A 12594-nucleotide genomic window follows, 5' to 3' on the forward strand; every position below is an offset into this window, starting at 1 on the left:
GGAAAACCGGGCTGAGATTGGGTGGATTTTTTCTTTTTGGTGTGTTTCATTTCCCAGTAAATTGTACCAAGAAATTACAGGCAAAGAACAAGCCCATATACTTAATTAGAACATACAGGACAGTTTATTAAAGTCAACCTCGAGCAAGACCTGAAACCAATGGAATGCCATTAAAAACGTTTCCACATTCTTACAGAAGCAGAAAACACATTTGAGTTCTAAGATATCTGTAAAATTAAAAAGGCAAAATTTCAGTAAATACAATGTACCCAAACTGTCCCACCAGCACACATCAGAAAGAAGTTTAAATATTACAGGCGATCCTACATACACTCCAACTAGTTAGCAGTACGCTGTCAATACACAGGTTAACCAAGGTTGGTAGGCTCATACTTTGCAATAAGACATTGGTCAATCAACAAAATCCTTAAACTATGTTTCGAAGTCATTATACAGTAATGCCCTAGAAGAATACCCCCAGGGAAAATTAGCACTAATCCCTTAGTGTTAGGAGCTCCTGGCCAAGTCACAGAAACTGAGACTGACCAGTGAAGGTTGATGCTTGGATATTAAGGACTCAAGTGGTTTAAGCAAAATAATATTTCACAGGATCTACAAAGTTCATTACAGTAAATACAGATGTAAACAATCTGTAAAGAACACTATTCAAACAACACAAAGAATGAAGACAGAATCTGCAGGTAATTGTTTATTGTATAATATTCAAATCGACACAAATGAATGCCATATCAATTCAAAATATACACAAATCTTTGTATATAAAAAGATCTTTTTAGCAGTTATAATCAGTTAGCATCTTGGTTATTATTGGCAGTATAGTTACCATAGGGCACAGAACAAAAAATGAGATGTTAATTGACAATAAAAGTAAGTGTAAAATTTCCCCGTTCTTTTAGCTGACAGGATATCCCTATCTAGGCAAACTGGATTTGCACACACTGAGGCTCTGTCAGCAGGCAGGGGAAAGACAGAGGAAGCTGGGAGTGCTTCTCATCCCTCAGCAGACTAGCGAAGTCACAAGAAAACCAAGGACTGAATACTGACTTTGGCAACTTCTATTTTCCCTTTAACTTAGACGGTAATGACTTTCAGAGCCTACTAAAGGACAAGCAATACTTTCCCCCCCCTCCCCCACACAGGTACAAGTGCTCACATTTGCCATTTTTGCAATGGCTAGACAAAAGCCAAACAACATTTTTTTTTTCTTTTTCTTTTTTTCTTTTTGAGACAGGGTCTCTACATAGTCCTAGCTGTCCTGGAATTTATTATGTAGTTCTTGAATTCATAGACACACGCCTGCCTCTGCTTCTGGAGTGCTGGGATTAAAGGTATGTGCAACCATGCCCGGCAGAAATGGTTTTTGAAACAAGGGTCACACATAGCATTTCAGGAGTGTAACATAAATGCAAACGCCCCCCACACCCAGGCATATATTAAAACAAGTGACATTGGGGGTGAGACAAACAAACAAAAAGACAAAACAAAAATAGGAACTAATTTCTAAAGACACTGCTGATATCTCATGCAGTAGTCTCTCCCTCAATGGTGCCAGTAAATCTAAGATACCTGTGATCTCATGGGAAGAACTTTACTTTGACAGAACAGAGTGATGATTTCCACGTCATGATTGTAAAAAGGAATTGTAGTGAGACTCTACAGAGCCAAGTGCACGAAGAACCTGAATCAACGAGGCAGAGGTGCCAGTGTCACGGGAGCCACACTGTGCTTGTGATGGACTCCATCTCCTCCCTGCCCCCGTACACCCTTTCTCCCAGACCCCCAGCACCCCATCCAAGGCAGAACTTGGTGATGTTTCAGTACACGCTTTCCAGTATTTGCTAATCCACTGAAAGGCTGTCTACGTTCTCTCCTTTAGCCCACCTGAAAAGGTTCTTTTTGTTTACAAGCAACCAGAGGCTAAGGGTGGGTGGTCCTTCGTGGAGAAACTTTCCGTTTGGTCAGTTCCTGTGCTGTCCACAGTAACTCAGCAGAAGAGGAGGAGGTGGTCAGGCGCAACAGCTATGTGGAAATAATTCAGGTCAAGTAAGAAAGCAACTGCTCAGCGCCTGTGAATGCATGAGGGGAACGAGAACCACACTCAAAGGCCATGTGCTTTCCTCCCCCACTAGGACGTGACATGCGGCTGGAAGCCTCTCAGCTTTGCGTGAATGGATGCCACAAGAGGAGTGTGCGATGTAAAAACAAAAGGGCAGATAAGCAGCCGGCCCCGGGGAGCCTGGCTCTACATCCTGAATAGATGACATTACTCATTTATTGATGAGACAGCCTAGGTCTAACAGAACTTATCACTAAGAAAGAACTCAGGAAAGAAACTATTTCAGGAAAGCTGTCACCAGGCCAGCCCATCTGCGTGTTTTGCGTGACCACAGACACTCAGTGTCTCTAGTCCACATCACTTACAGCAAACACTGGCTGCGGTTTTCCCTCCACAATCATCTTTTTAGTTTCAAATAGGTTCCTAATTCATTGATATATATATGTATATATATTATATTAATAATAATATTATTATTATTATTTATACAACACACAGAAATCTCCAAGTTCCCATGGTTCCCAAACTCAGTCTATTCTACAGCTTAGGGAAGATAATTTTTGAAAATGAAAATGGATAGGGCTTTAGAGCAGAGGTAAAGATAAAACCCACTCCATTCTGATCTCCAACACTGATGAGATTAAAGAAGTGGATGACTGCTTCACACACTGGCGGTGAGACCACCGGCCCCTTCTTCTTAAGCCAGGCACAGGCAGCCATCCTGGTAGCCCAGAGTGGCCTCCAAAGCACAGGGCCTGTGGTGGCTTCATGACATCATCTTTAGCTATTACAATCCAGTTTCTCTTCTTCCTCCAAAGATTCAGAACGAGATTTAAAACACCACCAATATCAGCCCACGCTGCTTCAAGGGCTTTCATTTCTGGACTGAATAAAACCAACCCCAAATACTGCATTCCACATACAGATTTCAAAGCTGATGAACACCAGCTCCAGACTGTGAGTAGGCACGGTGCCCTCTGGAATGTGCTCTGGCGTAGGACAGTCCGCAAGCCTTCTGCTTCCTTCACCCTCAACTCTAAGACAGACCTGGCCACAATGGCACAGGAAGGCGCCAGGTTTGGAGCACTGAGAGCCCCTGGGCCATGCTCAACTATTCTGAACCACACTTGTGAAACAGCAGAGCAATCCTATTAGTCAACAAAGAAGAAAAGAACTGAGAAGGCTTTGCGAAGCTCTTTAAAGACAGAAAGACAAATATGCTACCCCAAAGGAGCGGAACAGAGACAGGTCAACCTAAGGAGTTTAGAAATACATGATGCACCCTAGGCCTTGCTATATAAAAGTGATCCTATACTAAAAAAGCATAAAGTCAAAAAAGAAAGAAGATACAATTTCATAATGGACACTGTTCTCAAAAGAGTTACATTTGGAATATCAAAGAAAATCCCTTATCAGTGAGTTTAAAAATGTTTATCATGTTTGTATAAAATAATATTTTAGTATGATAAAACCCAGATATTCATATTGTTTCAAAGGACATCAAATTTCATAATTGTTGAAGAGTAGTGTTTTCATGGCTGTGCTTCACGTCAGCTGTCTGACTGGGGCCGTGCAGCATCCTGCCCTCCTCTCAGGAGCTCATCTCACCGCAGAATGACTAGGGTTGCTCCTCCAGGAGAGGCAGTTAGGAGCTTAGAGAGGGAAACTGTAGTGTCTGTCTGCTGTCTAGAAATTGCACATTTATATATAAAAAAGAGGCACAGAATTGCTCTTTCATCCAGAGAAAGAGGTCTGAATTGATCTGTAAAAATTAAAAAAGGAGCAAACACACTCGACACAACTCCAGAGTGCCGGAGAGCGCCTCCACCCTGTTAAAGAAGTACGCAGTTCTTGAGGAGGCTAAGCCATGAAAGCTCACTGAGGAAGTTCATGTGTGATAGTAACACTAGATGTCTTTTTAGTCCAGTGTTCCTGTGTCTCACAGGATTTCATACAGGTAATACTGGAATAGTATTAATACTTGGTATATTCCTAAGTGCTAGATGCAAGGGAATTCTGTGGGCAGACACCTTGGTATGCTCAGGTTTGTACTAATCAAACATCACAGCCATGTTTGCGAACACTGGCTTTCTTGGGAGTGAGCATTCTCAAGTGCTTTTTAAGATAAGTGCATTCTTGTGGTTCTTACATACCCTGTAAAAGTTCTCCCCCTTCCTCAATGGGGACAATTTTAAGCATTGCATAATACTAAGAAGAAACTGTTCACATATAACCCGAGGATGTCTCTGTCTGCTTTCACCATTCCCAAGTTAGGATATCAACTGAAAAAAAAGCTCTTAAAAAATAATTCAGATTCAATTATATAGCTCTACCAGGAAACATGACTGAGTCATCAGCTGGCAAAGCAAACATGATTGGCAGAAGGAAAGACAGAAAATAAAATGCCCTTAAATTCTAAGTAAGACTGGAGTCTATACTAAGTGGTCAGAAAATGGTGCATATATGCCCCAACTTTTGGTCTGTGCCTTCCTTGGTCTTTATCTGCTTGCCAGTGTCAGGGTGACAGCAATGAGCGTTCATGTCCCCACGCATGCACCGCACAGGAAAATCTGTAAACGGCGACACTCATAACCAGGGGTGCATTCAGTCCCTCCTCCCTCCTGGACAGAGCCCACACACCTCTACCTAACTTCTAGGTAGTAACTGCACCACGAAGCCCACCTACTAGTTGAAGACCACAGAGGTAAAAGCTGTCAAGGCGTTTGTTTCCACGAGGCCAGACTGAATACTGGCCAGAGCCTTCTCTGGGACTAGAGAAGGCAAGGGAAGAAGGAAAGAGAAGTTAGCCTATCTACGGCTCAGTAAAGAGGTATATAAAGGTAGACACATGCATGCATGCACGCACGCACGCACGCGCACACACACACACACACGGAGGTTAGATTGTTTGAGCTACACTTCTTACAATTCCTAAAAATGAAAATAAATAAAGGAATGGCTAATTTTGCTTTATATGACCAAGGATTGTACCTTGGGCTTGACACTGATCTTACCAACAGAACTTCCTTTTCTCTCTCTCTCCCTTTCTCTTAACTTTGAAAATGAAGATACCTCTTCTGGTAGTTGCCAAGACAACTGAAGCACAATAAAAGGCAGAAAAGACCAAGGGAATTTCACTGTCCACAAAATTATCCCCAAAGCAACAAAACAAACTGGAGAGACCAGGCAGCACCTGCTTAGCCGTGTGAACTGGTTTCAGCTTCCCTGTCTAAGGCAGTCCGAGGGCAGAGGCAGCATCACTTGGTTGTCGATGCATCATCTCTTCGCTTCTTCCGTTCAGAGCAGAGAGGGAATCACCGCTACTTATTCTTTCACTTCCTCTCCGTGATCTTGTGATTCCCATTTACTTTTGATCTTGTTCCAATATTCCGGTGACACAGGAGATGCGGGGTTGTGGTCGGAGCAGCAGAGATGACCTTCAAATGCAGAGGGCACCAGTGCCCCCTTTCCATGAGCTTTGCAGAATGAGTGTGGACAGAATTCACAGAAGGAGACGGCTGCCTTGCCACACTCATCACACTGGTGCCACGGACACTCCCACTTCCCTAAGGCACGGTTGGAGAGGGAGAGCGCCTGTTAGCCTGCTTCTTGATTACCCAGGAAAACCCCGAGTCCCCCCACCTTCGGAGACAGGGTCCCACTGTGCAGCTTGGCTGCCTGGGCTACCTCTGCTCCCTATGCACTAGGCTTAAAGGCATAGGCCACCACCACCAAACTTTTCTTTTCGCGACAACGTCTATCTATAGATCCCAGGCTGGCCTCGAACACCCAGAGATCAATCTGCTTATGCCTCTCAAATGCTGGGATTAAAGACAGGCCCCAATGCACCTGGCTCATACCCTACCTGCTTTGCTTAGAGGATAATTCCAAACGAATCCAATTCCAGACTCCAGTTAAAAAAACATCTAGTCATGTTACACAGAGGTGAGCTACTGGCCAAGCCCAATGCCACAGGTGCCAACTACTCACCTACGGTAATCATAAGAAAGAAACCTGCCCTTGCGGCCACATGAGGTGTGCCCAGTTTGCATAGAAACAGATCTCTGGCCAGAGATATTTTGTTTGTTCTGTTAAATGTTTCTTATTTCACGGTTCCATTAAAGACAACAGAATGTATCCCAAGTTATACATAAATGGCAAAAACTGAAGGGCTTGAAGCTCTATGGGGGCTGAGTCAGGTTAAGGCAGAGGAGGTGGGATACTTTGGGCTTACCGTATGGAGGCTGAGTCAGGTTAAGGCAGAGGAGGTGGGATACTTTGGGCTTACCGTATGGAGGCTGAGTCAGGTTAAGGCAGAGGAGGTGGTACGCTTTGGGCTTACCGTATGGAGGCTGAGTCAGGTTAAGGCAGAGGAGGTGGGATACTTTGGGCTTACCGTATGGAGGCTGAGTCAGGTTAAGGCAGAGGAGGTGGTACGCTTTGGGCTTACCGTATGGAGGCTGAGTCAGGTTAAGGCAGAGGAGGTGGTACGCTTTGGGCTTACCGTATGGGGGCTGAGTCAGGTTAAGGCAGAGGAGGTGGGATACTTTGGGCTTACCGTATGGGGGCTGAGTCAGGTTAAGGCAGAGGAGGTGGTACGCTTTGGGCTTACCGTATGGGGGCTGAGTCAGGTTAAGGCAGAGGAGGTGGTACGCTTTGGGCTTACCGTATGGGGGCTGAGTCAGGTTAAGGCAGAGGAGGTGGTACGCTTTGGGACAGTCCTTTTTGTCGCACATGACCAGCTCGCCCCCATCTCCACACTGAAAACAGTAATCCTCATGGATCTGCTTTGGTTCTGTTTTGAGTTTCCGTCTTTTCTTTAACTTGGCATTTTTTGTCTTCTCATCAGCTGCGGATGCGAATGCAGACTGGGAAGGAAGACAGAGCACAGTTTCAACATCAGATAATGAAGACACTTTACACAGAAGCAGGAAATGCACATCTACAACCTTAACTGCATCTCTGCATGTGTCCTACAAACGTCAGAAGGACTTTTCTCACAATACCACAACAGAGCAAGTCTTGTCCTTGTCCACTGGGGTTGTCTGCTTTCTCTGAAGCACAGTTTATTGTGTGCATGAAAGGTGGCAGTGGGCCGGGCAATAACTATAATACTGTCTGTCATTTCCTTGATTTCTTTAAAAATTGATTTTTATTTTATGTGCATTGGTGTTTTCCTGCATGTATATCTGTATGAGGGTGTTGGAGCCCCTGGAACTGCAGTAACAGATATGAGCTGCCATGTGGTTGCTGGGAACTGAACTCGGTCCTCTAGAAGAATAAGTATTCTTACGTCCTGTGCCATCCTTCTGGCCAAAGTGAGACGATCTTAACAAAGTAGCTGAACTTCTTCCCTGGGCATGATGGCAGTGCACTGACTGGCCAGTCACTGCTGAGTAGTGTTCAAAGACAATGTCACTTTAATAGAGTCCCGGCTGCTGGGTTGTTGTTTCTTTTGTTTGAATCGTCCGGGTGGTTCTAACTGCAAGCTGCTTTACTTCATTACTGTTCGGACTTCAGCCTGCCTTTCCACAATGACCTATAACTACTTGCTATAACATAGACCTTTATATTTATGTAAGGTTTTTGGTTTGTTTGTTTCCTTTTTAGGCTAGCCTGGAATTAATAGCAATCCTCCTGCCTCTGCCTCCCAAGTGCTAGGATTACATGCTTGAGTCACCACACCCAGGTAACACCCACCAGTTTAGAAGCATATAATTCAGTGGGTTTAGCACATTTCAGAACCTCCCAGACCTTACTAAAACAAGCTTCATTAGAAAGTGAAAATAGCAAGCAGGGTCCAGTTGTGGAAGCCTGTGATCCCAATATTTGGGAGGCGAGGGCAGAAGAATCAGGAATTCAAGATCATCCTCATTGACACAAGAGTTCAATGCCAGTCTGCACTCCATGAGATCTATGTCAAAACAACCATCACCACTGCCCCCAGAGAGGCACTGACAGACCTGACAGACTGACAGAGTGGCCAGACTCTATAGCCAGCACTTGCAAAGACAAGCAGGTCCTTTGGCATGCATCCCTTCCCCGCCCTTGGCTGGGGCGCACCCTGCACCACTGACCTTCGGTCGCACTCCTAGAAAGCCACTGCAGTTATCTGATCCACAGTGGCACACTGTCCTGCCATTGCCCAGACAGTCCAGGTTGTAATTAAATGTCAACTCCATTCCTAAAACACAAGAGAAATGATTATCCACAGTGACACCATGAGGAAGCACTGCCGCACACTGTCCCGCTGACACATGGTTCTAACACAAAGACTGTCCCAGGCTGGCAAGATGGCTCGAGGGTGAAAACGCTTGCCTTTTAAGTCTGACAACGTGAGTTTGATTTGGAGGAAGAGCACAGCCTAAGCCTAGAAGTTGTCATTTGTCCCCAGGAGCACTTACATATGCACACATCATATAGAAATACCAAAAATAACACAACTGTAGAGACCTTTCCTCTTTCCACACCCACCTTACTGAAAACAAAGACAGAAGAGTGGGGACAAATGGCTGACACTGCTGCCCACCAAAATGTATGGCAAAGCTAAACAGTCTAAAAGGACGACACACCCTTTGACAAGGGGTTGAAACAATGAACACGTGATCTATGATCAAGAAGGGCTTCTAGCTGAGCCCTCTTTCCAAAGCTAAACTCTAGTTTCTTTTTTTGTTTGTTTTGTTCTGTTTGTCGAGAGAGGGTTTCTCTGTGTAGCCTTGGCCGTTCTGGAACTCACTTTGTAGACCAGGCGGGCCTCAAGCTCAGAGATCCGCCTGCCTCTGCCTCCTGAGTGCTGGGATCAAAGGCGTGTGCCACCACCGCCCGGCTAGACTCTAGTTTCTAAAGGAACAGCATGGCGTGGCGACAGTGTTAGGAGCACCTTCCACTATGAACCAATACACACTCACAACGCAAGTTCACCACACACGTGAATGCTCTAGGGATCCAAACTAAAGCCCCCTAAACACTGTTTCAGGCAGGGGTGACCAACCCAGAGTCTAGAAAGGGCTTCAGCTGCCCTCATGACTGAATTGCTCCATCAGTTCCCGACAGGATTGCTAAGGCGTTTGAAACTGAGCAGGGAGGGAGAAAGAAAGCAGCGAGGCTGCCGAGGCTCAGTGACCACTCTCAAACAGAGTGGTCTTTCAGGGCTGGAAACAGTTGGTACAAGATCTACTTTTATTACTTTTAATATGTGTATATGTGAGTGTGGAAGGGTACCTGTGGAAGCTAGAGGTGAGTCTGGAGTACAAGTGGTTGTGAGCCACCTTACACAGATACCGGGAATTGAACTCGGGTCCTCTGCAAAAGTATACACCCTTAAGTGGAGAGCCAACTCTCCAGTTGCCACAGGCTAGTTACCTTTGTATGTTGAAAGAACAGTACAGAGCTAGGCCGTCCGGTCACACTATACAGACCGAGTGCTTTGGCGAAGCCGTGCATCTGCCCTGCAGTAGTAATATGCTGGCATGCACAGCTCTACGAGTCCTCTTTTGCACAGAGGCCACTCAGTGTTCTCTTCAGATGCAGTTTTACTGCGCTGGCAGAAACGCCCAGTTTCAAAAAGAGCATGTTGTCTTCCCTGAGTCAATACTCGGGTGCCAAGTCTTAAAGGATAATGTCCTCCCCGACAAGAGAGATGTCCCCCACAAAGGGACCCAGGACAGCGGTGCCCTTTACCTGCAGGGATATCACAAAGAGCAAACAGCCCAACTCGAACATCCCCGTTTACTGTCCACTTCTGGGTCTCACAGTTTGGATTACAACTGTGGTTCATGAAACGAGAGTAATTTCCTTTTGGTCCAGCATCAATTATCCGGTCCTTCAGAAAAGGGAGACAAAGCGGAGGATACTTTTGTCAATGACTACAGACAAGCCATTCAGAAACACAGTTAGGGAACACAAGGCTGCAGCATTTATTATCAGCTGGTGTGTGACCGCTAGCAGCGCTGAGGACACTGCAGCCACCTCTGAAGTTCCCCTGCTTGATGACCTGAGACTTTCCCAGCTTCTAACCGGACACTGCCGAGAATGGTGAGGATGGTGCCGTGGAGAAACAAAAGGTCAGCAGGTCATTTGTTAGGTCTTTTTGATAAGAGCTATACTGTTCAGACACCCAACTACTCAATTAGTTTCTCTTTCCTGCTCTAAGCCAGAAGAGAAACTGTGGTGGAGAGACAAGTTGACCCCATGCAGATGGAGAGGGAAACGGGATGCGGAGCCGCAATCTCTCTGTGCTCTCACAGGGAAAGGTGTGCTTCCCAGTAGTTACCTACTCTGCTTACTCACATCGCAGTCCAACAGAGAAAACCCTGGAGAGTTGGGTCCCCTCGATCTGGGCTCCTAACAGTGCAGATAAGCTGGACACTGGAGAGTTGGGTCCCCTCGATCTGGACTCCTAACAGTGCGGATAAGCTGGACACTGGAGAGTTGGGTCCCCTCGATCTGGGCTCCTAACAGTGCAGATAAGCTGGACACTGGAGAGTTGGGTCCCCTCGATCTGGACTCCTAACAGTGCGGATAAGCTCTAAGCTCTGGGAAATCACACTGGCTGATCTGAGCTCAGCGAGACTAGGATTCAATGGGGCAGACTGCAGCATACACTGGACGCTGGAAAATTTTCAAATAATGATACAACTACATATAGTTAAAATACTTTCAGAATAATCCTTTTTTTCCCTTTGAGACAGGGTCTCACAATGTAGCTCTGGCTGGTGTGGAATTTACTATGAAGACCAGGCTGTACTGGAACTCACTGCCTCGGCCTCAAAAGTACCAGAATTAAAGACATCCACCATCATACCCAGCAATCTCTTCTACTGTGCTTTGCTGTTTTCCTGTCACGTTTTTGCTTGTGATAAGACTCAAATCTACAGCCTCACATACGTGTAGTAAGTGCTTTACCATGGAGCCATGACCACAGTCTCAGGTAACACACATGCAGTATGTGCTTTACCATGGAGCCATGACTTCAGCCTCATGTAACACACATGCAGTATGTGCTTTACCATGGAGCCATGACTTTAGCCTCATGTATGTTCATCATATGCTTTACTGTGGAGTTATGACCTCACCCTGAATGATATCTGAATCTTTTAGAAACATTCCCGGACAGGGAAACATGGGTACCAGTCTTGGTTCTTGAAGGGCGACAGAACACTAAACAATTGACTGAGCTGTACCTCAACCTGGGTTTCCCGTTCTCTGTCAGGACGATGATAATAATTGCTCTCATTTCCTTTTTAAAAGCTTAATAAATACACAGAAACTTAATGAGTTTTTGGTTAATCAGAAATTTCAAGGTATTTTATAATTCAGAATCCGAGAGCTGATTCTTCCAGCAGTGATAAAGAAACCAGGTCTCTCACTGATGCAGATCTAGGATTAGGACCCAACAACTCCAACCTAGACATGGCTGGAGTTCATTTCTGATTAGGCCTTGGCTGGAGTCTCATGACTATGGAGGGTTCCTTCTGTACTCCTGAGATAATTACAGCACTGACTACTGAAAATCTTATTATACTTAGAGAAAATGAAACTAAGAGAAACTGAGTCCAACATAAAATTATGAACAAAACATAAAATGTCCCTTTTTCTTATCAAAAAATAAAAGCAATTTTACCTTGGTAACAGTTAACATATAAAAATTAGTTACACTGTTCTCGTGTGCTCGCTTGATTCGAAGTCTGCATTCTTCTTCATCAATTACTTCACCGACATATTCATTTACAAATTCACCCTGCAGAGAAGCATTTAATACGTCACTGTAAAATCTGTGCACTATATTGTAATGTATTTTTTAACACCACATGTATGAACCAAGAAAATTACCTAAAGCACAAAGAGTAGCAAGTGCTCTTACGGTGCAAAGACATGTGTGTGTCTGTCTCAAAACAGAAGGAAGAAGGCTGAGGGCTGGGAGTGAAATGCGGTTAGTAGAGCCCTTGCCTAGTTTGTACAAGGCCATGGGTTCAATCCCCAGTAGCACACAGACAGGATGTGGTGGCACATGCCTATAATCTTAGCACTTGGGAGGTATAGAAAGGACATGCTGATTCCTAGGTCAGCCTGAAGCACATGAGAACTTGCTTTAACAACAAAGCCCTAGGGCTGGGGTCAGAAATGGCTTGGTGTGTAACTTGAGTTTGACGGACTAAGAGATGTTCCGACCCCCACCAGACACTACGGTGTGCAAGTGTACGTGTACGTGTCGAGCCGGGCAGTGGTAGTATACGCCTTTAATCTCAGCACTCAGGAGGCAGAGGCAGGCGGGATCTTTGTGAGTTTGAGGCCAGCCTGGTCTACAAGAGCTAGTTCCAGGAAAGGCTCCAAAGCTACAGAGAAACCCTGTCTCGAAAAACTAAAGATAGATAGATAGATAGATAGATAGATAGATAGATAGATAGATAGATAGATGATAGGTAGATAGATGATAGATAGATAGATAGATAGATAGGTAGATAGATAGATAGATAGATAGATGGATGATAGGTAGATAGATGATAGATAGATAGATA

General features: G+C 45.0%; 1 protein-coding gene across 4 annotated transcripts in view; it reads right to left on the minus strand.

The window, feature by feature from the left end:
- Window positions 1-119: 119 nt before the first annotated feature.
- The window catches only part of Nsd3 (nuclear receptor binding SET domain protein 3), a 103659-nt gene continuing 91184 nt past the window's right edge, over window positions 120-12594 (minus strand). For 3 of the 4 annotated variants that reach the window (XM_057752984.1, XM_057752986.1, XM_057752983.1), the window contains 5 exons: window positions 11700-11816; window positions 9758-9899; window positions 8155-8261; window positions 6744-6945; window positions 120-5643 (listed from right to left, as the gene is read on the minus strand). In XM_057752984.1, coding sequence (XP_057608967.1) covers window positions 5402-5643; window positions 6744-6945; window positions 8155-8261; window positions 9758-9899; window positions 11700-11816 — 810 coding nt within the window. In that variant the 3' untranslated portion in view covers window positions 120-5401. The remainder of the gene's footprint in view (window positions 5644-6743; window positions 6946-8154; window positions 8262-9757; window positions 9900-11699; window positions 11817-12594) is intronic. The other variant, XM_057752985.1, reaches the window with a different exon arrangement.

Source organism: Chionomys nivalis, chromosome 20 (genome assembly GCF_950005125.1).
Source record: "Chionomys nivalis chromosome 20, mChiNiv1.1, whole genome shotgun sequence".
NCBI lineage: Eukaryota > Metazoa > Chordata > Mammalia > Rodentia > Cricetidae > Chionomys > Chionomys nivalis.